The 25,869-nt window shown below is 39.6% G+C and overlaps 1 protein-coding gene across 2 annotated transcripts; it reads right to left on the bottom strand.

The window, feature by feature from the left end:
• Positions 1-355: 355 nt before the first annotated feature.
• Positions 356-25,869, bottom strand: THAP9 (THAP domain containing 9). Of its 2 annotated transcripts, XM_019963014.2 has the most exons (5): positions 25,697-25,869; positions 16,767-16,962; positions 13,777-14,080; positions 12,442-12,592; positions 356-7,309 (listed from the first exon to the last, which is right to left on the bottom strand). In XM_019963014.2, exons 1-5 carry the CDS (start codon positions 25,774-25,776, stop codon positions 5,341-5,343), a joined length of 2,700 nt encoding a protein of 899 aa, XP_019818573.2. In that variant the 5' UTR covers positions 25,777-25,869; the 3' UTR covers positions 356-5,340. The 2 variants fall into 2 exon arrangements, with proteins under 2 accessions (XP_019818573.2, XP_070647797.1); XM_070791696.1 differs by lacking the exon at positions 16,767-16,962 and having other exon boundaries at positions 25,697-25,831.

The following is a 25,869-nucleotide window of genomic DNA, read 5'->3' as shown; positions in this document are numbered from 1 at the left end:
ATCGTACTGCATCCTTAAGTATTAATCCTTAAGTATTAATATTTTATATAGGAATTCTGGAGCAGCAGCTTAAAGGAGAGGGAAGTCAATCAGCTAAGAAGCCTTTATTACTATAGTTACTTTTCATTATGTTAATACTTAGGATTTTTTTTTCTTGTTAGGGCTTCTTTAATGCACATTTTTCCCCTTACCTATAGACCAAATGTGAACTTTTTTAATCCAAGTAATTTTATAAAATACTAAGTTTTAAAGGCTTTAATTAAAACTTTATTTTGCATTTAAGGCATTTTTAGTTTCAAAAAGTATATTCAGAGTAATGTTTATTATAAGGCCACAGACTTCAGTGTAACTATAATTTAGTGAAACAGTGACATTTTATTTTCTTGGGCTTCAAAATCATTGCGGATGGTGACTGCAGCCATGAATTTAAAAGATGCTTGCTCCTTGGAAGAAAAGCTATGACAAACCTAGACAGCGCATTCGAAAGCAGAGACATCACTTTGCCGACAAAGGTCTGTATAGTCAAAGCTATGGTTTTTCCAGTAGTCATGTACAGATGTGAGAGTTGGACCATAAAGAAGGCTGAGTGCCGAAAAATTGATACTTTCAAACTGTGGTGCCAGAGAAAACTCTTGAGAATCCTTTGGACAGCAAGGAGATCAAACCAGTCAATCCCAAAGGAAGTCAACCCTGAATATTCATTGGAAGGACTGAAGTTGAAGCTACAGTACTTTGGCCTCCTGGTGCAGAGAGTCAACTTAGGAAAGACCTTGTTGCTGGGAAAGATCAAAGGCAGGAGAGGGGATGACAGGATGAGATGGTTGGATGGCATCACCAACTCAATGGACATGAGTCTGAACAAGCTCCGGGAGATGGTGAAGGACAGGAAAGCCTGGCGTGCTGCAGTCCATGGGTTGGACACGACTTAGCGACTGAACAACAGAAAAATCTGACAGTAAATAAAAAGAATACATTGTGAACAGGTTGGGTTTACCCCAGAAATAAAAGGTTGACCCAACATTCAAAGAAATCAGTGTAGTTCAGTGTATCAGCATACAAAAGAAAAACAATCATCTCAAAAACTGCGGAAAACCACCTTTTGACTATACCAACTACTACTAGATTACATGCTTTAAAAGGGTGAATACTATGGTATGTAAATTAGAGCTCAAAAATGTTCCCCCTGAAACCAGCAGAAAAATCATCTGAGAAAGTTCCAACACCCATTTATGGTTTAAAAAAATTCTTCCGCAATTTAGGAATAGAAAAGATCCTCAACCAAAAAGCCTACAACTAACATCACATGAATGGTGAAGACTGTGTTTCCCCCTAAGATTGGGAACAAAACACTCCTGTTCAGTGTTGTGTTTGGGTCACTGTACAATAAGATTTTCTTTTTTTTACAAAACGGCCATAGATTGGGAATGAATAAATATGCCAGTGTCTATTTGTGGATGGTGTGATGTGATTGCCTATATAAGAAAAGTCAAAGGGTCTTAATAAAAAGGTACTAGGATTAACAAGTGCATTTAGCAATATTGGTTTGCAAAAAAGTATATTTCTACATAGTAGCAATGAACATTTAGAAACTGAAATTCTAAAATTACCATTTATAGCAGCACCACAAAACATGAAACGTAACAAAAATATGTACAAGATCTGTATGTGAAACAAAAACATTGATTAAAAAATTGAAGATCTTCTATATATATATAATTTTCATGGTTTGGAAGTCAATATTAAGATATCATTTCTCCTCAGCCTATAGATTCAACATAACTCCAGTCAGAATCCCATAAGGAGTTTTTGTAAAAACAAGCTGATTATAAAATTTACATGGGAAGGTACAACTGGAATAGCCAAACATTTTTTATGAAAGAACGAAGTTGGAAGACTCCTACCTGACTTCAAGAATTATATAAGGCTAATCAAGGTAATGTGGTATTGATGAAAGACCCATGGATCAAGGCAACAGAATACAGAGCCCAGAAATAGATTAATATTTATGTGGTCAATTTTTGACAAGGGATCAAAGGTAATTTACTGGAAAAGAACAGTCCTTTTAACAAATGGTGCTGGGATACCATCAGTATGTAAAAATATGAACTACCACACACGAAAGTCAACGAAAACGGATCATAACCTAAATGCAAAACCTAAAACTGGAAAATATCTACAAGAAAACATAGGAAGAAAAATCTGTGACTGGTTTAGACAAATTTCTTAGATAAGAAACTAAGAAGTGTGATCCCTAGAAAAATCAATAAATTAGACTTATAAAATTAATGTCTGTTCTTCAAAACATACTAAAAAAGTAAAAGCCACATCGTAACCTTTAAAAATTGTGAACCACTCATTATGTTGTATACTTGCAACTTACACTGTACAACTTTACCTCAATCAAATTTTAAAAGCCATAAACTGGGAGAAGGTATTTGCAAGATACATCTAATAATGTACTTTTATCCAGAATACTTAACTAACTTACTGTTTTTATTTAACTGTTTTCAGTAAGAGAACAATCAACCTTCCTTAAAATAGAGGCAAAAGACTTGAACAGACATTTCACCTAAGACGACAGTGACTGGCAGATAAACCTATGAAAAGATGTTCAGCATCATTAGTCATTAGAAAAAGAAATGAAAGCCACAATGAAATATGGCACACCCATTAGAACAGCTGATTCAAAACAGAACCCTGACAATACCAAGTGTTGGGGAGAAAGTAGAGGAACTAGAACTTTTCATGTATTTCTGGTTAATGTACTGCATGGTACATCACAGCAAAAGATAGTTTGTTACAATGTAAAATATCCATTCATGAGTTGGACATTTGGACTTTGTCACTTTTTAGCTATTTTAATGCTGCTATGAAATTTGTACATTTCTCTTGGGTATATGCCCATTGGTAGAATTGCTGGGTCATTTGGCAAAGAACTGCTAGGCTGTTTTCCAAAGTGTGTGCATTCCTACCAACAGCATATGAGGGTTCCAGTTCCTCCACATTCTTGCCAACGCCTGTTATCTTGTCTATTTTATTACAGCCATCCTAGTGAGTGTGAAGTGATATCTCGTTGTGGTTTTGATTTGCATTTCCCAAAAGGCTAATGATGTTGAGCACATATTCATGTATATCTCCTTTGAAGAATAACTTCGTATTCTTTACCCATTTAAAAGATTGTGTTGTTTTATCCTTTATTATTGAGTTCTTTGTATACTCAGATACAAGTGCTTTACCAGACACATGATTTGGAAAATGTTTCTATAGCTTGTCCTTTACTTTCTTGATGGGTGTCCTTTAAAGCACAAAGTTTTCAGTTTTGATGAAGTTTTTGCTTGTACTTTTGGTGTCCTAAGAAGCTATTGCCGAATCCGAGTCTCCACTATTTTATTCTAAGAGTTGTTTTACCTCTTCCATTTGTATCTTTGCTCCATTTAGAGTTAACATGTTGCATGTGTATATCCAGTTATTCCAGCACTATTTGTTGAAAGTAGGAAGGATACATTTCTGAACATTTGTTTTCTCTGAAGAGAAAGAACAAGGGTGCTGAGTAGAAACTGTAAACTATCAATTACCCTAATCAAGTATGGACAGCAAGTTCACTGTGAAGCATATCATATCACGTAAATCTGACATCAGACTTGGATCACTGCACTAAGGCAAGAACAACTAACTGAGCTAATGGCAGTGATGGAAAAATTCTTGTCTTCAGCGTTTGTCCAGTTTATACCCAGCACTTAAATAAATGCAAAGCACTATTTTAATAAATTACACAAGACATGGGTCAGATGTAACAGCAGAGAACATAAGACACTACAGATATGAACCTAGCTTTAAGTTAAAATAAGTACAAAACTTGACTTTATATAAGCAATAAGTTAAAGGTGGTGACATAAACAGGCTTCCTTTAAATAAGATTTATCCTGGTGCATCTAAACTCATTCTAGTGCAAACAAAACAAAACCCACAGTATTCAGACTCCTTAGTAATATCTCCTTATAAAATGCAGTACAGGACAGTTCTGGTTACAGTTCAAAACTGAAGCCTTTGAGGTAGACCCACCAGAAATATATCAAAATATACTATTTATGGGGAACTTCGATGAATAAAACAAGTTTTATCTGTCCTTAATCTTTTACAACTTTGTCTTCATATTAACTGTAGTCTATGAATACTAATGACAATAAGAGATACTTTACATAGGTGAATAATGTCTGTGTTCATTTTTTTTTTCCCCATTAAAATACCCCCATTTCTGGAAGTACATATAACTATATGTTATCCTATTTTGTCTTTTCAGATCTGGATACGAGAGAGAAAATTGTTCTTAGTATGTTTCCATCTTCAGATTATTTAAGCTTCTCCCAAATTTCTGAAAAATCTCATTATGTGATTAAGACAAACTTTTTCATACTCTCCCAACTGACCATTTTTTCCCCAACTGATTTATCACATGATATGAAACAACCTTATTGCAAACTGAAAATGTTTCATCATTATCCTCTTCAGAAGAAGTTGAGAAAAGGCTTCTTTGCGTTCTCTGGTGAGCACTGTGCTCCTCCAATAGGAGTCAAGTACCCACTCTATTATTCATAGTAGTATGAAGTCCAGACAAATGGGCTGTGAAAACTGCGTCACCTGCATACTCCCCAGACAACATTTCCGAGCTTGGCTGTAGCACAAGGAATCGTCCGTTTCAGGGCTCATGTGTTTGTTTACCTTCTGCCTAATAGAGTTTAATTATTTCTATTTAAAGGTACCCCAGCAAAAGGATTTTTGTAGTGTTTGGTATTTAACTTGGCCTAATTTTCATGTGTAAGTAAACTATATTCACAGTTTGATAGGTATTCTGTTAACAGTCTTCTTTTTTTTTTCAAGTGTTATTCTTAAGAGTTGTAGACCAAATCTCTTTCTGGGAATGTAGTCTTTATAAAAGGAGTCAATGTTTTAGTGACTCCTTTGTCATTATTCTTTTTAAAACTTTTATTGGAGGATAATTGTGTTACAATATTGTGCTTGTTTCTGCCATTCTCACTTGTTTTTAAAGTATGTCCAGTTGAATTACTCAGTTGGATAGTCGTAAATTCAAACACAGCACCTGTTGGCTAGTGTTCTTACTGACTTCTCGCTTTTTACGTTTTAGGTAACTCAAATGCTTGCAAGCCCTACCAAATTCCATGCAGATTTGATAACGTGCATAACAGAAATTCCTAAGACACAGACACAAACTTGTCCACTGTGCAGAATTTGTAAAATATTGTCAGTTGAATTTTAAAATAAATGTTGACCAATTATTTTTAATAAAAATGTTAATATATTTTAGGTCCTTCATTTGAATGTCTATCTATTGTTCCTTAGCAAATGCCTGAATTTATTGGTATTGGCAAAACTCGAACATCTGTAATTCTGTGAAGATGACCAGTGTTTGCTTGACAAAGTTTTCAACTCAATTCTTTCTGAGTGGTGTTTTAAGGAGTACTGAGTTACATCTTTAGCTCTGATCTTTAAGAAACAGATTATGATATTCTTCAGTAACTTTACAAAGTGATTGATGGCATATACTTCTCCATCAAAGAGATGCTCATCTAACTCTACAAAAAGATAAATATGCCCAGAAAGCTCATATAATATTTTCTGTTGAAGGTAATATTCCCTCTGTTTGGGAAGCAGTGGTTCATGAACTGTTGGTTTTGAATGGGTTCTCACAACTCGCTCACAAGTATTTATGACTCGGCACAAACTTTCAGAAGGGAAATGCACACCATTCTCCTTTTTAACACATAACAGGGATCCAATTTTAGAGGCTTTGAGATCCGATGCATACAGCGCACTGAGGCAGTCCTCGCATGTTAAAAGAGCTGATAACTTATTGGCAATATAACCAGCGCAAGAGGTGAGATTTCGCCTACGAACTGACAGGTCTAGTAAGGCCTCGCTCAGCAAACAGTCAGACCAGTCTGGGCAAATATCCTCTTTGTAAAAAAGACTCTCTATAACGCTGACACCATACTCACGCTGAACTGTCCCAAGGGCCAGGTCTGTCCTTCGAGCAATTGAAATGTCAAGGCTGCTTACTTCACTGAGAAAGACCTCATCTTGTAATCTGTGTCTGGTCTCCAAATTATGGTAAGCTTTCTGGAATGCCATGCAGGTAGGGTTAGAAGTGGTTACTGATACCTGTCTGAGCATCTTTAGAAATAATTCCAGATGATCCTGACTGAATTTGTACATCAGGAGATAGGGGAAAGGCATGACTTTGGGGAAAACATAACTTTGGTAGAGCCATTTTAAGCTCTCGGCATTAAGCAAAAATCCCAGGAATCCCAGTTTCCGCTTACCTTTAAGGATTTGATTATTGCTAGTGTCAGATAATGTAACAAAAATAGTCTTGGCTTCAGTTAACACATGGTTGACTTTATTAAAAGTTTCAGGTAATAGAGGTCCTTTAAATCCCTTTCCATAAAAGTTCCTACTATTAAAAATGTCAAACAGATTGTTAATTAAGCGTAAGAAGTGGATGGTACCAACACAGTTCTGAAAAGAAGGCAGGCCTAACGATAGCAAACATTCTAACGCCCTGACCACGCTCTCACTGAAGACTTGGGCGGCACAATTCGTTTTCAGTATGTGGTTCTTCAGATTTGCAAGTTTTCTTGGGATTCTCTCCATATGTGATAATTCCTGTTCCTCTAGTGCTGCTAACTCCACGAGGTGCTGCCAATGAGCTGTGCCGTTGATAAACTGAATGCTTTGGAAATTCTGAAATGCATTTCTTATTAATTTAAGCAAGTGGCAAGAATCAAAGAAGTAGGCAATCTGTTGGCTGGAAGATGAAGGATGTTGAAATGTACACTTCGTGTTGTCTCCGTCAAGATGTATCCCCAGGGCCTTTGCCATCTGAACACTGTGAGCTGAGGCATCAGATGTGACAGCCAGCACTGTGATCCCTATGTCACTTAGTCTGCCAATTGTCAGACGAAGCAGCTGAGCTTGCAAATATCCAGAGGTCCTGTTTACAAAAAAATAACCAAGAGGTGTACTCCAGTGACCAGAAATACCCACTGCCATGAGCAAAATAGTTTCTGAGGCAAGTGGCATTTCATCAGCATCAAGTGTGCCAAGACCGAAGTCCATAAAGCCTTGCAGATGGTGACCGCTGGGGTCCCACTGGAGCTGCTGCGTGAGAGATAGACCTTTAATCACCAGTGAACAAGACTGATACCGCTGGTCTCCATTCTCTACTTTTTGCTGAAGAAAAGAAAAAATGTTGCTGTTGAAACCTGGACCAGGTTTGCATTTGGACAGCCATCTAGAAAATGTAAAAGATGAAAAATAATAAGACACAGAAGAAGAGGGACCTTCCTGGTGGTCTAGTGGCTAAGACTCCCCGCTCCAAGTGTAGGGGGCCTGGGTTTGATCCCCGGTCAGGGAACTGATCCCACGTGCTGCAGCTAAGACCTGGTGCAGCCAAATATTTTTTAAAAAACCACTAATGAAGACATTAAAAAGGGGGAAATGCCTTAAATGGTTCTAAAGTAGCCTCAACTCCCTGTTGAAATAAAGGCAAGTAGCCAAATTGTACTGACACTTTCAAGCATATATTCCTATTGTGACCATAAAATAGTAAGATAATGGAGAAACTAGAGTGCGTACACTCAGTTGCTCAGTTGTGTCCAACTTTGCAACCCAATGGACAGGCAACTCTGTCTACGAAATTTTCCAGGCAAGAATAATGGAGTGGGTTGCCATTTCCTCCTCCAGGGGATTTTCCCGACCCAGGGATCGAACCAGCATCTGTTGCATCTCCTGAACTGGGCAGGCGGATTCTTTACCACTGTGCCACCTGGGAAGCCCCAGTAGAGAAACTTAAAAAAAAAAAAAATAGCATTTTTAAGACGCAAACATACCACAAAATAATTTTAAACTTATTCACTTAAGTGTACAAATCAATTACCTAGTTTGTTCTAATCGATGTGTTTATAATTTAGATGATAAACCAGCCTTACCTATATATTCATTGAAATGAAAATTGTAGAGGGAGAAGAAAACTTTGAGAAATCTAGTACATCTACCCCATTTTATAGATGAGGAGATAGTGAGGCAGCTGCTGTGCTGTGCTGAGTTGCTCAATCGTGTCCAACTCTTTGCAACCCCATGAACTGTGGCCCGCCAGGCTCCTCTGTCCATGAATCCTGGGATTCTCCAGGCAAGAATACTGGAATGGGTTGCCATGCCCTCCTCCAGGGGATCTACCCAACCCAGGGATTGAACTCAGAGGGATAGGGTAAGATGCCTGGCCCGTGCTGTGCTGCTGGTCATGCACAAACAGGAAACTCAGCTTTCCTGAGACCCTCGTTCAGTGCTTTCCTGACTTTACAGTCAAAGAATTATGCCCTTTGGGACAATTAAGTGTCTGTTTGCTCCCAACAAAAGTACCTATACTATGATATTTATCTTGGGAGTTCGGTTTTTTTTTTTTATTTATCTTAGGCTGCACTGGTCTTCGCTGCTTCCCAAGGGCTTTCTCTAGTTGCAGAGTAGGGGCTACTCCTTGTTGCGCCGCATGGGCTTCTCATTGTGGTGGCTTCTCTTGTTGCAGAGCACCAGCTCTAGGTGCATATGTGTTCAGTGGTTGTGGACACAGGCTTAGTCACCCTGCAGCATGTGGGATCTTCCTGGACCAGGGATCGTATCCATGTCCCCTGCACTGGCAGGCAAATTCTTAACCACTGGACCACCAGGGAAGTCTTTTACAGTTTCCTTGACCTTCCCAGGCTGCTGCTAATTGTCTCCTATTAGTGATTGTCACTAACTGACAGAATTCTTCTCATCAGTTCTATTTTACTCTAATTTGCTACAGATGGCAACGGCACCCCACTCCAGTACTCTTGCCTGGAAAATCCCATGGACGGAGGAGCCTGGTAGGCTGCAGTTCATGGAGTCGCTAAGAGTCAGACATGACTGAGCGACTTCACTTTCACTTTTCACTTTCATGCATGGAGAAGGAAATGGCAACCCACTCCAGTGTTCTGGCCTGGAGAATCCCAGGGACGGGGGAGCCTGGTGGGCTGCCGTCTATGGGGTCGCGCAGAGTCAGACACGACTGAAGCGAGAGCAGCAGCAGCAGCAGCAGGAAAGGAAGTAGTCAAGTTTAGTAACTGTCTAAAATAAGACTAAATCGATTCTGAGGTAGACTGAAGTGTCTGTCTTTGCTGAAGTTTACTTTTATAACTCTCAAATGACGTTTTTTAGGTTGAATTTCTGATTTGGGGGCTATATCCTAGGTTGCCAAGATTATTTCCTAGACTAGCCGATCTCTAATTGAAATTTTAAAGTATGTTTCCATAAGTATTTCAGGACAGAGCTTTCCAAGTATTTTGCTGCAATCTGAAAGTTAGTTGCTCAGTCATGTGTGACTCATTGTGACCCCATGGACTGTAGCCCTCCAGACTCCTCTGTCCACAGACTTCTCCAGGCAAGAATACTGGAGTGGGTAGCCATTCCCTTCTCCAGGGGATCTTCCCGACCCAGGGATCAAACCCAGGTCCCCTACATTGCAGGTAGATTGCTGCAACCCAGAATTTTCATAAATAGAATTTATTATATGCCATATCCTTACTATATGTATGTGTGCATATAAATGCATATATAAAATTTAATGTGAATTATGACTCACTAAATTGATTTCAAGATGCACTAATAGATTTGAGAGACAATTATAGGATGCAAAAGACATACTGTAACTATTTAGAAGGCAAAAATATTAGTTGTTTATATTTTAAAATAGGGCAAAATAAGACAATGAGAAAACGTATAATGGCTCTCAACAGGCTTTTTTTTTACCTACAATTCACTGGTATGGTGAAAACCCCTTTTCAAGCGTGTCACCAAATTTTAATCAAGTGGTTAAAATTTGTCCTTTTGCATTAGGATTCTCGAACTCTAAAGATGCTAACTGTGTTATACATACAGTAAGTATATAATGAAACTCTTTAATGCTTCTAAGTAAGAGTTCTAGCTTAAACAGTTTAAAAAAGCTTATGTTCTGGTGAGCTTGCCTTCTAAATGGAAATCTGAATGATATCTTAATGTCCACAACTACTAGAGTGACGCTTATCAGGCAGAAAGACAAGTGAACTTCTTCATTTTCTTTTAAGTTTTTATAACTTAGAGTAGAAATACCCAAACCAGGTTTTTAGAGTTGTAGGGAAGCAACTGATTTCTCTCTCACACCAACTTTTTCCCTGACTCAAAGTGAAAAAAATTTTTTTCTGATTGTATAAAATGACACTTTCATTTTTTAAAATAAATGAAACAATACAGAAAAGTACAAAATGGAAAGTAAAAAAAGAAAAAAAAAACACTGTTAATAGGTGAACTTTATAAAACTAACAGACTCACAGACATAGAAGACAAAAGTATGGGTCCCAAAGGCAAAAAGGCAGAAGGGATAAATTAGGAATCTGGGATTAACATATACACACCACTCTATATAAAACAGATACACAACAAGGGCCTACTGTACAGCACAGGGAACATTCCAAATCTTGCAATAACTGATAATGGAAAAGACTCTGAGAAAGAATATATTTATATACACACATATAACTGAATCACTTTGCTGCACACCTGCAACAAAACACTGTTCACTGTAAATCAACCGTGTGTGCTGTTGCTTCAGTCGTGTCCGACTCTGTGCGACCCTATGGACTGCAGCCCGCCAGGCTTCTCTGTCCACTGGCTTCTCCAGGCAAGAATACTGGAGTGGGTTGCCATGCCCTCCTCCAAGGGATCTTCCCAAATCAACTATACTTCAATATAAATAAATAATTTTTTAAAAAATCACTTAATATTTTAAAGACATTCTTCCAGATCTTTTTCCTTACATCTGTTCACAATCCTAAATGCCCATCCAGGCATTCTTCCATTCCATAAATATTTATCAAGAGACCACTGTGTTCCAGGCACCCTGCCAGGGCAGGGGGTGTAACAGAGAACCAGACGTAGATCTCGTACTTGAGCAGCTCACAGTCTCATGAGGCAGACAGTGTTTTAAGTACTAAGATTCAGTTCCATATGTGTGTGCAAGAGGGTACCTCGGCCAGAACTGGAGGAACAGCAGGCTGGGCTTCAGAAAGGATGTGACATCTGATCTGAGTCTGAAGGGTAAGGGCTAACCTCCAGGACTAACAGGGAGAATGGGCATATCAGGCAGATGGAGGAGAAAGTCTCCAAGGCCAGATTTGGCAAGAAATGCCTTACGGAAGGAACATGGACTCTAAGAAGGCAGAGAGGGAGGCAGGAGATGAGCTGCAGAGCCCAGCAGGAGCCGCATTTCGTCACAGAGGCTCCGGGAGCCACAGGAAGGAGTTAGCCTACAGTTTCCAGGTAATGGGAGGCCCAGGCAGCAGGAATGTGACTGGTGTAAATTGAACTGCATCCCTTGAAAAAGATGTATCATCATGCTGATCCCCAGTTCCTCAGAGTGTGCTCTTATTTGGAGATGGGGATCTTTACTCATCAAGCAAAAATGAGGTCACTAAGGCACACCCGAATTCAACATGACTGCGTCCTCGTAAGAGGAGGAAATGCGGACACAGAAACACACGTGGATAACGGAAGACGATGTGCAGAAACACAGGGAGAAGACCACCATCCATCAGCCAAGAAAAGAGGCCTGGAAAGACCCTCACCTCACAGCCCTCAGAAGGAACTAACCGTGTCAGCACCTTGATTTTGGACCTCTAGCTTCCAGAAGTGTGAGGCAACGCACTGCTGCCATTTGAGCCAAATACAAATAAAGGGGTCTGTAAAACCAGTGATTTTAAATAACAGTGAATAGTGAGTATTAAATTTATACGGCATCACAGTCACTGTGTTTTTTTGCTTCCCACTTAGAGAAAATAATAGGGAATAATAGGGAAGCCTGGTGTGCTGCAGTCCATGGGGTCACAAAGAGTCAGACATGATTTAGCGACTGAACAACAAGAAGAGAAAATAAATATATCTATGTATTTTAACCACAGATCCTAAAAAATTATTTTTCATAAATCTGTTCTCTGGATAACTGCATTGGCATCAGTGATCTTTGCCTCAAACCAATGGTAGCAGTCTAGAACTCCTGTAGATTAGTTACATATTAAAACTACTGAAGTATATGAAGTACACAAAACTACTGAAGTATATTCCACTATTTCAAGATTCAGTTTTTACCACCCAGAGGGTCTCTACCATCTGAAAAATGCAAAAAAAAATATTGTCAGCCTACATGCCCTCACTCTGCTGATCAAATATCGAGATTGTGATACTATGCAAATACCACCAACAAGTTTTTAAAAAGAGAAGGACGAAACGAAGAGTATGAATACACACAGCGTTAGTGTATAAACTGTAAGAAAGAACAGCATGTTTTATTTTACATCAAAAAGGTCATTCACTTACGTTCTGAGGATGGAAGAATGAGGCAGCTTAAGAATCTTTCTTACATAATCGTAGACTTTGCTACTGCACAAGTAGAGTGTACACGCAAACTGCTTCATTTCTGCCGAGTACTCAGCTGTTTCTCTCCAGTTATACAACTCCCACTTAAAATCTGTTGAGAGTAAATTTATTCTTTGTGATGAAAAATGTGTACAGTAACATTTTCAGACACAGATCATAGTATTTGGATATAAAAATGTGCTAGGCACCAAAATTCAAATATAATCACATTTTAACTGAATTGGTTCAGAGGTTACTATCCAGTCTTAGAGACTATCAATTTATCTTGTTCACTGTGGATCATTTCACTAAAAAGAGGGATGAAAAATGTTTCAACCTAAGTTATTATGTTTTACTATTCATTAGCAGCCTATGTGGATATTTTTGGAGGAACAGGAAAGAAAATGAAATAAAGGAGTAAAATTAAGTCTCTGGATTATGAGGACATTCATCTGTTTTAGTTTGTTCCTTGGTTACCATTTATTTGAGAGTAAAAATTAGACACGAGAAACATTTTGAGGGATATAGTATACAGCATTAATCAGAATGAAGAGACAAATCTTTCCTACCATTGAGAAAAAAAAATTCTGTTCCTGGTGAGCACCCCTATTTATAACCTATATTCCCCACCTGGAAAAACACAAAATATGCTCCTCCACTGGAGGTATCTAGTCCTTTTGACATGCTGCTGCTTCTTTTTTTTTTTTACCAGAATGCAAATCCAAAAATCCCTACTCCTTTCATCAAAGAGTATGTTGGCAATTCTTATGTTACCCCTCTTCAAATATCCTGGTTCACGAAGAAGACTAGGTAGTCTTTCAATGGACATATATATACTCTATAGAATATTTTAGAAAAAACTTTGGAGACTTACACAATTTTCAGACTCAAAGAGATTTTGCAAATTATCTAGTTCAACTCACTGCAAAAAAGGCTTTAGTGATAAATTATGCAGCAAATTAAAACTGCTTACAAAGAATTTGCAGTGACAAGTGTGACTATAAAAAGTGAAAAGTACAATATATGGTATAAACTATATGATCTCATTTCTGGGTTGTAGGATTATGTGTTGTTTTTATCATTTACACATTTCTTTGCTTCTCCTATAATAAACACAGAACTTTTAAAAATGGATAATCGTAACAAGATTTTGGTGATTATTTTCCATTTTTCTTATTTATGCTAGAGACTCTTCAGCTAAAGGCATATTTTCATAGGCAATACAAGATAAAAATGTAATATTTCATAAAAATTAGGAGCTGTGCAATAAGTATTACAGGTCACTGGGGAACATACCAGAAAATTGTGCTCGTAGCAGACATTCTGTTTCCTCTGTAAGTAGCTTCTCTTCTATAAGCGCATCAATTAGTCGTAAGCCCTTTCTCTTCTTGATCATCCTGTAGTTTTTTGCAGAAGCAAGTCTTTTTTTGGACACTTGCAGCATCTGCTGCACCTCAGCTAGCTTCTCTGCTCCTATTGTCAGAGGTCTCTTTAAACTGTAGTTATGGTCTTCAGTAGCAACCTCTTGAGAATTATCAGGAAGTGGCTGTTTGAGGATTTTCTGTCTTGCTTTACCTTTAAGGTGTACACCTTGGAGAACCTAGGACACAAAAGGAAAATGAGGTTTATTTCAGAAATTATCACACAATGATTATCTATTAAAATATCACTGAATACAAAGCACTCGCCTGGTTGCCGTGGAGAATCAGGTATGAAAGAAAAGGTAATAATCTCTGATTTTTAAAAATGTATAGTCTCCAGGACAATGTACACAAGTTTTTTGGTGGTGGGATCCATACAGAAATAGTAACATAATGCTGAGTTTCTGAAATGATTCAAGTAACTAGTGAAAGGTGGTGATAATTTGGGAAGGTTTTGAGTTGTTCTTTGAAAGAGTAATAACATGGTTAATAAAGGAGATTGGGAAGTTATTTGTGCAGAAGGGAAGGCATAGGACAGAGCATGGGCCGGGGAATCAGACTCCTGGCTCCCTCACTTAAAGCTGTAATTTAACCTCTATAATCCCTTAACTTTTCATGTATAAAATATGGATAACAATACAGAGTTGACTTGAGGATACAATAAGCTAATTTACATAAATTGCCTAGTGCACTGCCTGGACCATTGTGGGTCTCAATAAATTGTAACTATTACTGATTTTAAACAAAATCATAAAAGCAAGGCAATTTATCATATATGCAGTGGGTAAGTATTTGTGGTTCCAAAAGAGAATTCAGAGTAGTCAGAGATGCACAAATCAAATAATAAAAAGCTCTTGGAACTTAGAGTTTGGATGTGACACCAAGGATATTCTTCTGAAAGAGGGAATGAGATAAAACAACACTGAAAAGAGATTCCAGTGAATAAGAGGATGGTTAGGGCAGTGCCAGGATAGAATAGTCGGGTGACTATATGAAGACTGCAGACAGTGACTGAGTCACATATGAGTGAGTGGGTGACTAAGGGGTAAAAGGATAACATAAAAACAATCAAAAGAAACATAAAAATATAACACCAAGACTGGTGATTGACTCATAGAAAATCTTCTATTTCCTGTATACTTCTTTCCATATCAGTGCTAATGATTAGGTACATTTCTGGTCAAAATCAATAACATTTTGGGGGAAAGCCAAAAAAAAGGGTAGATAATTTCAAAGTATTGGGTTGGCCAAAGAGTTCATTCTTTTTTGTAAGATGGCTCTAACAAAAAAGAGCCATCTTACAAAAAGTTGTCTTTAACCTCATTTGAAACAATTTTGTTAGACTGTTTTGTGACAGCTGTCATATCAGCATGCATTAAAAAAAAAAACAACTATCAAAATTGGTGAATTTTTGTGTAGCCACTTTAATATTAAAGGTGGGGAAAAAACAACAGTTTCAGCATATTATACTTAATTACTGATATTTCAAGAAAGGCAAAAATGCAACTGAAACGCAAAAAAAGATTTGTGCAGTGAATGGAGAAGGTGCTGTGACTGATTGAACGCATCAAAAGTGGTTTGCAAAGTTTTATGCTGCAGGTTTCACTGAATGATGCTCCATGGTCAGGTAGACCAGTTGAGGTTGATAGCAATCAAATCGAGACATTGAAAATGATCAACACTACGCCATATGGGAGATAGCAAACATACTCAAAACATCCAAATCAAGCACTGGAAATGATTTGCACCAGCCTGGTAATGTTCATCACTTTGAGGTATGGGTTCTACATAAGTTAAGTGAAAAAACCTTGACCATATTTCCACATGTCACAATTCTCTACTGAAATGTAATGAAAACATTCCATTTTTAAGACAAATTGGGATGGGCAGTGAAAAGTGGATACTAGACAATAATGCGGAATGGAAGAGATTGTGAGGCAAATGAAATGAACCACCACCAACCACAAAGGCTGGACTTCATCCAAAGAAGGTGATATTGTATGTATGGTGGGTTTGGAAAAGGGTCCTCTATTATGAGCTCCTTCTGGAAAACCAAGTGATTAACCCCAATGAGACCAACTGAAAGCAGCTCTCAATGAAAAGCATCCAGAATTACTCTATAAGAAACACATCATCTCCCATCAGGCTGACGGAAGGCTGTGTGTTCCTTTAATGACCAGGCAAAGTCTGTTATGGCTTTGTTGGGAAGTTTTGATTCACCTGCTGTATTCACCAGACACTGCACCTTTGGATTTCCAATTATTTCAGTTTTTATAAAATTATCTTAACAGAAAAAAATTTAATTCCTTGTAATATTGTGAAAGACACTTGCAAAAGTTCTTTGCTCAAAAACATAGAAAGTTTTGGGAGGAAAGAATTATGAAATTGCCTGGGAAATGGCAGAAGGTAATGGAACAAAACAGTAAATATGTTGTTCAAAGAAGTTCTTGGTGAAAATGAAAAAGGTGTCTTTTATTTTCACTTAAAAACTAAAGGAACTTTTTGGCCAGCTCAATATTATGAAAACTGTCTAATATTTAAACAAAACCCTGAATTCTAAGGCTATTTACATTCACTAGTTGATTTTTGCGATCACGTCAGTAATCTTTATGTATTTCTAGTCATGATTTGCATATATACACCTTCCAAAGCATAATTATTAATATTAATACATACGTATTTTTAAAATATTATGTAATATTACATATATATTTTTAAAAACAAAAGTATTGTATTATTGGATTTACTTTGTAGGCCTAGGTTTTTGGTTTTGCTTTTATCTCTGTAAATCCTAGCTATAATGTGAGCAGTCTCAATTTTCAGTTTCTATAAAGTTGAATTTTGCTTACACCTAGATTTAAGTACCTTGTACAGAGAAACAGAAGGCACAGCTCCTTTTTTCAGCTTTCTTCTTATGCCATATGACTCAAAGTCACTTTCTTGAAAATGTTTGGAACATAGCATAGCACCTGGTCCTGGGATCCAAATCTTTTTGCTTCTGGGGTCCATACGATTAACAGCCCTGATCCATTTTGAGCGCTGTATAGTATCAGTTGGAAATCTACAGCAATCATATTAAAGTTCCATTAACATGAAAACATCATAGTAATACTACAGTATTATTTATTACACAAACCCATTTATTATTTAACAGCTTTATGTAAACATTAAGTCCAGCTAAAATTTAACTCACTTGATCTGATTTCATTTTTCAAAGTTCTTTGACTTTTTAAATCCAAAAGCTCAGTATCTAAGTGATCTCATCTGTTTCAACTTGTATGTGGACAATTCTCACATTTAATATCCTGCACATTCTATCTGCACAGCCTACACTTAACAGAACCTGCTCAAATTTAACATGTGTGTCTTTCCTTTCCTGTGGCGATTTTAAACTATATCCACAGATTCTTTGGTATGCCTCCTTTCAAGGGATGGAGCCTATTTCCCTCCCCTTGAGTGTGGGCTGGAGTTTGTGATTTGCTTCTAAAGGTGATAATGGGCTGTAAGAGCAGATCAGGAAAAAACACTGAAGATTTGTCTTCCTTGCTCTATTGAATGGTTTTTCTTTGGGGGAAGTTACCTGCCATACCATAAGCAGCCCTGTGGAGAGTCCACTTGGCTAGAAACTTGAGTTCTCCAGTCAAAGGCCACATGAGAGCCTTTTTGAAAGGATATCCTTCGGCCTCAATCAAAGCTTCAAGTGACTGCAGTCTTGGCTAACATTTTGATTGCAATCTTATGAGACTCCCAGTCACCCCCAGTTAATCCACTCCACAATTCCTGACCCTCAGAAATTTTGTGAGAAAACAGATGCTTCTGATGAATTTTGAGGAAATTCATTATTAAACAGTAGAAAACAAGTAGAAAAATCCGCTGGATCACAGAAAAAGCAAGCAAATACCAGAGAAACATCTACTTCTTCACTGACTATGCTAAAGCCTTTGACTGTGTAGATCACAACAAACTGGAAAATTCTTAAGAGATGGAACTATGAGACCACCTGACCTGCCTCCTGAGAAACCTGTATGCAGGTCAAGAAGCAACAGTTAGAACCGGACAGGAAACAACAGACTGGTTCCAAACTGGGAAAGGATCACATCAAGTACGTATATTGTCACTCTGCTTATTTAACTTATATGCAGAGTACATCATGTGAAACAGCAGACTGGATGAACCACAAGCTGGAATCAAGACTGCCAGGAGAAATATCAACTACCTTAGATATGCAGATGATACCACCCTAATGGGAGAAAGTGAAGAGGAACTAAAGAGCCTCTTGATGAAGGTGAAAGAGGAGAGTGAAAAAGCTGGCTTAAAACTCAACATTCAAAAACCAAAGATGATGGTATCCGGTCTTATCACAACAAGGGAAATATATTGGGGAAAAAATGGAAACAGCAACAGACTTTATTTTCTTGGGCTCCAAAATCACTGCAGATGGTGACTGCAGCCATGAAATTAAAAGACACTTGCTTCTTGGAAGAAAAGCTATGACAACCCTAGACAGTGTATTAAAAAGACATCACTTTGCTGACAGAGGTCCATGTACTCACAGCTATGGTTTTCTAGTAGTCATGTATGGATGTGAGAGATGGACCATGTAGAAGGCTGAGTACTAAAGAATTGGTGCTTTTGAACTGTGGTGCTGGAGAAGACTTGAGAGTCCCTTGGACTGCAAGGAGATCCAACCAGCCAATTGTAAAGGAAATCAACCCTGAATATTCATCGGAAGGACTGATGGGGAAGCTCCAATACTTTGGCCACCTGATGGGAAGAGCTGACTCATTGGAAAAGACCCTGATGCTGGAAAAGACTGAAGGCAAGTGGAAAGGGCGATAACAAAGGATGAGATGGTTGGACAGTATCATTAACTCTACTGACATGAGTTTGAAGAAACTCTGGGAGATGGTGAAGGATAGGGAATCCTGGCATGCTGCAGTCCAGGGGGTCGCAAAGAGTTGGACACAACTTAGCAACTGAACAACAAAAGAAAACAAGTACATTTCTTACACTCAGTTTTTCTATTTCGTTTTGAAAGGACAACTTTTTCCTAGCCTTGAACATAAAAACTACCTTGCATTTTTCTACTTGTCAATCCCAGCCAAATTATTATATTCAGAAATGAGTGAGGGAAAAAACTCATGAGATTAAATCACAGAACTGCTCTATCTGCACCTTCTTCTTTTATCTTGGAGACAGATTGACAGGTATCACTCTTACATATTTTAACTCATGCTTTAAAGCGCACAGTTGTAAAGAACTGAAACTGGTAAAAAAAAGTTTCATTTCCTCAGCTAATTTTGTTAGGGAAATGATATGTCAAAATGGCAAAACATAATTCTGAGATACTCTCTCAATCAGCTTGAGAAACAACAGTGAGTTGGAAAACCTGCACTTAAGCCTCCATTCCCTTTTGCAGCCATGTGGCACTAGATACATCTCTCAGTCTATCAGCTTCCTCCAGGGCGGCAGGAAGAGTGTATGACACAGATGTGTTCAGAAGCACTCTGTAAATGGAAAGGTACCATCTAAAGTTTGTTCTTTGTTAGGAACAACTAATTCCACTTTGGGGGCTTTTTATCTTATTGTTCCAGAAAAATGATGCTACACAATCATGAGAGAATGTACAGGGAATTATTTTCCAATAAACAAAGGCACATCTCTTTTCACTGGGTTTTCTTAATGATGATACGTGTTTGTGAGGCAACATTTCCAGATTGAGTGTAGTCTCTTAACAAGTCAGGGACCATCAAAAGTTGGCTGGTCTACCAAGTTACATTACTAGCCTGATTTTCCGATGCAGAGCTTCCCAACTGGCACACCTGGAGAGCACAGCTATCAACCCCCTTAGCCCATGGGGTGGGCCTGGGCCACCTGGAGCTCTTGAAGTAGTTACATTAAGCCAGTCCCAAACAGGTTTCTAGGTTTGTAGCTTTCTGATGTGTAAAATGACATGGAAAAGGCTGGTAAATACTGCAGTCTTTAACCAGCATGATTGAGTTCTGGACAAAAATAAATTGGTATTAATAATTGATAATACTTTTAAAGCATTTACCTTGTGTTTTGTATGTTTTAAAGACATTTTTAGTCTCAGAAAAAAAAAAAAAGCTCAGTAAGACAGGTTTTTATCCTTTTACAGAAGATGAAACCAAGACTGGAGCAGCCAAGTTTAGCCATCAGTAAATAGTCAGTTAATACTGGAATTCAGGAGCTTCCCTGGTGGGCCAGTAGCTAAGACTCTCTGCTCCCAAGGTAAGGGGCCTCGATTCCATCCCTGGCCAGGGAACTAGATCCCATGTGCCACAGCTAAGAGTTGCAAAGCCACAACTAAAGATCCCGCATGCTGCAACTAAGACCCAGAGTTCCTGTGTGTCACAGCTATGGCCCAGACCAGCCACATAAATCATATTTAAAAGCAAATAGATTAACTAATCAAATAAAACTGGAATCCAGAGGTCCCCAGTCTAAAGCCACCTCTCAAAGTGAAGGTCGCTTATTCATGTCTGACTCTTTGCAACCCCATGGACTGTACAGTCCATTGAATTCTCCAGGCCAGAATACTGGGGTGGGTAGCCTTTCCCTTCTCCAGGGGATCTTCCCAACCCAGGGATCAAATCCAGGTCTCCCGCATTGCAGGTGGGTTCTTTACCAGAAAAATTCTCAACCAATCACCATCTCACATACACAATAATGAATTGGCTTCTGTAACACAGAATCCATTTTCTTCCTCCTGTTGACTATGCCTTTTTTACACTGTTAGTGAGGATTTACCTCTGGCTCCCTGCACATCAAATATTTTCCAGAAAAGTGGCTAACAAAACCTCTTCTACAGGGGTTACATCCAGGGAGGGAGAGAGAAAGGACTGAGGGGGAGGGCTTTAACTACACCTATAGCTTAAGCCTCTTCCAAAAGAGAGACAAGCAAACATGTTACCATCTGCTTATTGAAAACAGATGTTTGTAACATATAAATAAAAGTTTAAAATAGAATTCATTACAACAGTTCAGGCAGAACTGTTCCAAATTACCAATACATATATTTCCTTGGTTATGAAATAAATTTCTTAATCTCTTTATACCTACAGAAAGAGAATATATCAAAGAGTCATTTCAATTCTTAACTTGCCGGTCCCACTTTCCATTTAAGTCATTCATATGTTTGACAGAGCACCAATATTCTCATAATAATATCAGAGGCATGTATTCAAAATTTTTGTTATGGAAAGAGTGCCATGATCAAATAGTTTGAAGATGGCAGCTTCAGGCAACAGCAAGTTGATTAACTCTCTCCTTCCCATATTACCATTTTGCTGAGCCCTTACTGCAGACCAAAGCCTTTGACTGTGTGGATCACTTTAAACTGTGGGAAATTCTGAAAGAGATGGGAATACCAGATCACCTCACCTGCCTCTTGAGAAACCTATATGTAGGTCAGGAAGCAACAGTTAGAACTGGACATGGAACAACAGACTGGTTCCAAATAGGAAAAGGAGTACGTCAGGCTGTATATTGTCACCCTGCTTATTTAACTTATATGCAGAGTACATCATGAGAAACGCTGGACTGGAAGAAGCACAAGCTGGAATCAAGATTGCCAGGAGAAATATCAATAACCTCAGATGTGCAGATGATACCACCCTTATGGCAGAAAGTGAAGAGGAACTAAAAAGCCTCTTGATGAAAGTGAAAGAGGAGAGGGGAAAAAGTTGGCTTAAAGCTCAACAATAAGAAAACTAAGATCACGGCAACTGGTCCCATCACTTCATGGGAAATAGATGGGGAAACAGTGGAAACAGTGTCAGAGTTTATTTTTTTGGGCTCCAAAATCACTGCAGATGGTGACTGCAGCCATGAAATTAAAAGACGCTTACTCCTTGGAAGCAAAGTTATGACCAACCTAGATAGCATATTAAAAAGCAGAGACATCACTTTGCCGACAAAGGTCCGTCTAGTCAAGGCTATGGTTTTTCCAGTGGTCATGTATGGATGTGAGAGTTGGATTGTGAAGAAAGCTAACGCCGAAGAATTGATGCTTTTGAACCGTGGTGTTGGAGAAGTCTCTTGAGAGTCCCTTGGACTGCAGGGAGATCCAACCAGTCCATTCTAAAGGAGATCAATCCTGGGTGTTCATTGGAAGGACTCATGCTAAAGCTGAAACTCCAATACTTTGGCCACCTCATGTGAAGAGTTGACTCATTGTTAAAGACTCTGATGCTGGGAGGGATTGGGGGCAGGAGGAGAAGGGGACGACAGAGGATGAGATGGCTGGATGGCATCACTGACTCGATGGACATGAGTTTGAGTAAACTCTGGGAGTTGGTGATGGACAGGTAAGCCTGGTGTGCTGCGATTCATGGGGTTGCAAAGAGTCGGACACAACTGAGCGACTGAACTACTGCAGACCAGTGTTACCTTGTCACTAGGACTTACACCACAGTATCCTAACTCCTTCTCTCCTCTCTATTCTTTTCTGTCTTCCTTACAACTTTCTAGCTGTCAGGAAGGCCAACAATTCCTTCTCATTCATACATAGACTGTGTTTAATTCTGCACACATGTACCATTAACAGAAGTACAGACAGAATGTATTTAGGTTGGAACAGAGGTATAGAGGAAAGGCTCACAGAGGAGCTTGGACTCTTATTTTTTAGGCACTAAAGAGCCCGAGGGATTAAAACCCTTCCCTAAGGGAGTGAGCATGATAAAATTTGCATTTTTAGAAACATAATTTCCAGTAATCTAGAACATGAGGACTTTACTGATAGCTCAGTTGGTAAAGAATCTGCCTGCAATGCAGGAGACCCCAGTTCGATTCCTGGGTTGGGAAGATCCCCTGGAGAAGGGAAAGGCTACCCACTCCAGTATTCTGGCATGGCTTGCAAAGAGTCAGACACAACTGAGTGACTTTCAGTTCACTAATCTAGAAAATGAAATGAACGGGGAAGAAATCAGGCTGGAAGAGTCACAGCACACTGGTGTAATAATTGTATCGAAAAAAAAATTTTTTTTAATTAAGCAGGTCTTGCTCTGGTCCACAACATATGAAACAAATAAAAGCAGTAAGTGAGTTCTTCCTTATTTAAAGAAACTAGGAAAAAGGCTGGAGAAGGCAATGGCACCCCACTCCAGTACTCTTGCCTGGAAAATCCCATGGACAGAGGAGCCTGGTGGGCTGCAGTCCATGGGGTTGCGAGGAGCTGGACACGACTGAGCGACTTCCCTTTCACTTTTCACTTTCATGCACTGGAGAAGGAAATGGCAACCCGCTCCATTGTTCTTGCCTGGAGAATCCCAGGGACAGAGAAGCCTGGCGGGCTGCCGTCTATGGGGTCACACAGAGTCGGACACTGAAGTGACTTAGCAGCAACAGCAGCAGGAAAAAGGCACAGGAAAAACAGGGCAGCAAACGTTGAGAAAGAAATCAAAGAAAAGGGAGAGAACTAGGGAGAGGATGTCAGAACAGCCAAAGGAGGTGTCGGTTTCAAGTAGTGACCAGTATGATTAAAAGTTCAACAGGTCAAGAGAAAGACTTATTAATATAATTGCTCATTTAGGTTTGGCAAGATTACCAATAACCCTCAGTCAGTGGGTGTGGACAGATATCTGGCTGCGGTAGGTTGATAAGTCAACAGGACTTAGGGAAGTAGGTGCAGGCTTCTGTTTTGAGGAACTTGGTTGTAAATGGAAGGAGAATGGTAGGGTAGTGCAGAGGTGCACAAAGGTTCAAGAGTTTGTGTGTATTTAAAAGTGGAAGTAATTCAAGCCTGTTCAGTGTTTTTAGGCAAGTAACCATCAGAGAGAGCAATTTAAAATGAAACTAGAACAAGAACTAAGTGATGGAAGCAAATCTCAGAGAAGAAAGGATACAATTACAGCAGCTTAGGTGGAGGAAGGGCCTCCCTTAAAAATAAGCAACACTACAAAAAGCCTACCATACATAATTGAAACTCCTTGACATGTTTTTAGATAATTTGTTTCCTACATCTTCACTTTCCATTCTTTTATTTTCCCATGCTGTGCTTTGTGCTGTGCTTCTTTGCTCAGTCGTGTCCAACTGTTTGCGACCTCATGGACTGTAGCCGGCCAGGCTCCTCTGTCCATGGGGATTCTCCAGGCAACCACTGGAGTGGTTCACCATTTCTTCCTCCAGGGGATCTTCTCAACTGAGGGATCAAACCCAGGTCTCCCACATTGCAGGCGGATTCTTTACCATCAGAGCCACCAGGGAAACCCTTTTCCATGCTATTTCTATTTAAATGCTATCCTCTGTCCACCTCACCCTCCATTCTAGATAGAGTTCAAGGTCCAATTCAAATACCACTTGTCCCCTACAGGTCTTTTTGATCTTTTCACAAAAGTCCTTTGTCTACTTTGGTCTAACTCGCTACCTCATCATATTGCCTTATTAGGCTACCACTTTAAAAAATACCAAACATTTCTTTCCCTCTGAGAGGATCTGTTCTACCCACTTTTCTACCTCGCATTAATTTCAGTGACCTTTACCAGACTGTCCCACAGATGTGGGTTCAAATCTGATCAGTCTGAAAATACACCCCAGTCCTGTGCCAAATGAAACTTCCTTGCCATGACCAAATACAGCCAGAATTGGACCTGGCTTGCAGAGCTGGGCTAATGATCGTGAACAACTGGTAAAGACACACAGTACTAGTTAAAATCTGAAAACAAGGGCCTTCAGAACCCTCCTGGGTACAAAAGCCCTGTGTCTCCTGTTTCTTATTTCTAAAAGTGGGGTGTTGGAGGGGGGGGCGGGGGGTGGAGGGAGGGTGATGGAATTCAGTCTCCCAAGCCTTCTCTGAGTTCCAAAGAGATCAAAGCAGTGACTAATTAGGGAAATCAGGGAAAGCAGAAAAGTAGCACTTAAACCAGATAGCCTGAACAATAAATAGTTCAGTGACAACACAATAGTCCCAATTCCTTCTCAAGGAATACACATAACGTTTTGGCTATCTTTAGGTAGTTCTGTAAAAACTAAACCCCACCCAGGTGGAGAATGGTGACTACCTGTGGATCACAAGCCCTTAGACCTCAGGTTTGGAACCAGAGGTCTAACCACAACCAGAAAGCTGATGATTCAGCTTCTCCAAACACCAACCTGTTACCCCCACTCAATCAGAATAACGTCACGCACCCTGCAGCCCTCATCCCAAATGCCGCTTTGAAAAAATCTAAAAGCCATCAGGGAGTTCAGAACTTTTCAACACCATCTATCCATTCCCCTCGCTTGGCACCAATTAACGCTGGACTTTCCTTCACCACAACCCACCATCAGTAAATTGGATTTGCTAACCGGAGGGAGAAGGGAGGCGAGCTCTATTCCAAACAAGCTCTATTACGAGCTCTATTCGTAACAAACGCATATGTACTCAAGCTCCCAAGCAAGACACACACTAAAGAAAGCGCACGCCTTCAACAGTTCTTCTAAACTGCCTTCCTTTCTCCTCTTCAATAAAACGACGGAAAGGCAGCAAGACTCCTTTAGAGTAACTCCTGCTAAAAGCTACTGGGGTCCGGTAGGCAAGCTACAGGGCACTGGTAGGCAAGGAGAAAACAAGCACTTCGCAGACACACTCTGCAGACAAACACTGAGCAGGATGACAAACACAGAGCAGGATGACAAAACTGAGCGTTACCCTCCAGGTTGCCCAATTCCCTCCCCCGCCCCACGCTACGCACGACACGTCGACGGCGTGACGCACCACCCGGCCCCGCCCCCACCCCCGTGGCCTGCAGCGCCTGGCCCTGCTGGGAGTTAGCGCGGAGGCTGTTCTCACGCACTGGTGGAAAGAGAGGCCGCGCTCCCGGCTCAGCACGGTGTCTCGTGTGCTGCAGCCCACTGCCGAGCAACTTCGGGTCATCTTCTTGCTACGTGGGGCTCCACCTCCGGTGTTCCCGCGACAGCATGAGTCGCGGTCAAGTTAGCTCCGCCCGCTGACTCCGCAGCTACCACC

This window comes from Bos indicus, chromosome 6 (genome assembly GCF_029378745.1).
Source record: "Bos indicus isolate NIAB-ARS_2022 breed Sahiwal x Tharparkar chromosome 6, NIAB-ARS_B.indTharparkar_mat_pri_1.0, whole genome shotgun sequence".
Lineage (NCBI taxonomy): Eukaryota > Metazoa > Chordata > Mammalia > Artiodactyla > Bovidae > Bos > Bos indicus.
Note: the sequence above shows the minus strand (reverse complement) of the source record. Positions and strands in the feature narration are given on the sequence as shown.

What these genes read in the sequence shown, in the direction of transcription:
- THAP9 (XM_019963014.2), bottom strand. Translation starts at nt 25,776, where the DNA reads ATGACCCGAAGTTGCTCGGCAGTGGGCTGCAGCACACGAGACACCGTG. An exon ending in GCTACGAGCACAATTTTCTG is followed by an intron (nt 12,593 to 13,776) that starts GTATGTTCCCCA and finishes TACTCTCAACAG; the next exon opens with ATTTTAAGTGGGAGTTGTAT. An exon ending in CATTCTTCCATCCTCAGAAC is followed by an intron (nt 7,310 to 12,441) that starts GTAAGTGAATGA and finishes TACATTTTCTAG; the next exon opens with ATGGCTGTCCAAATGCAAAC.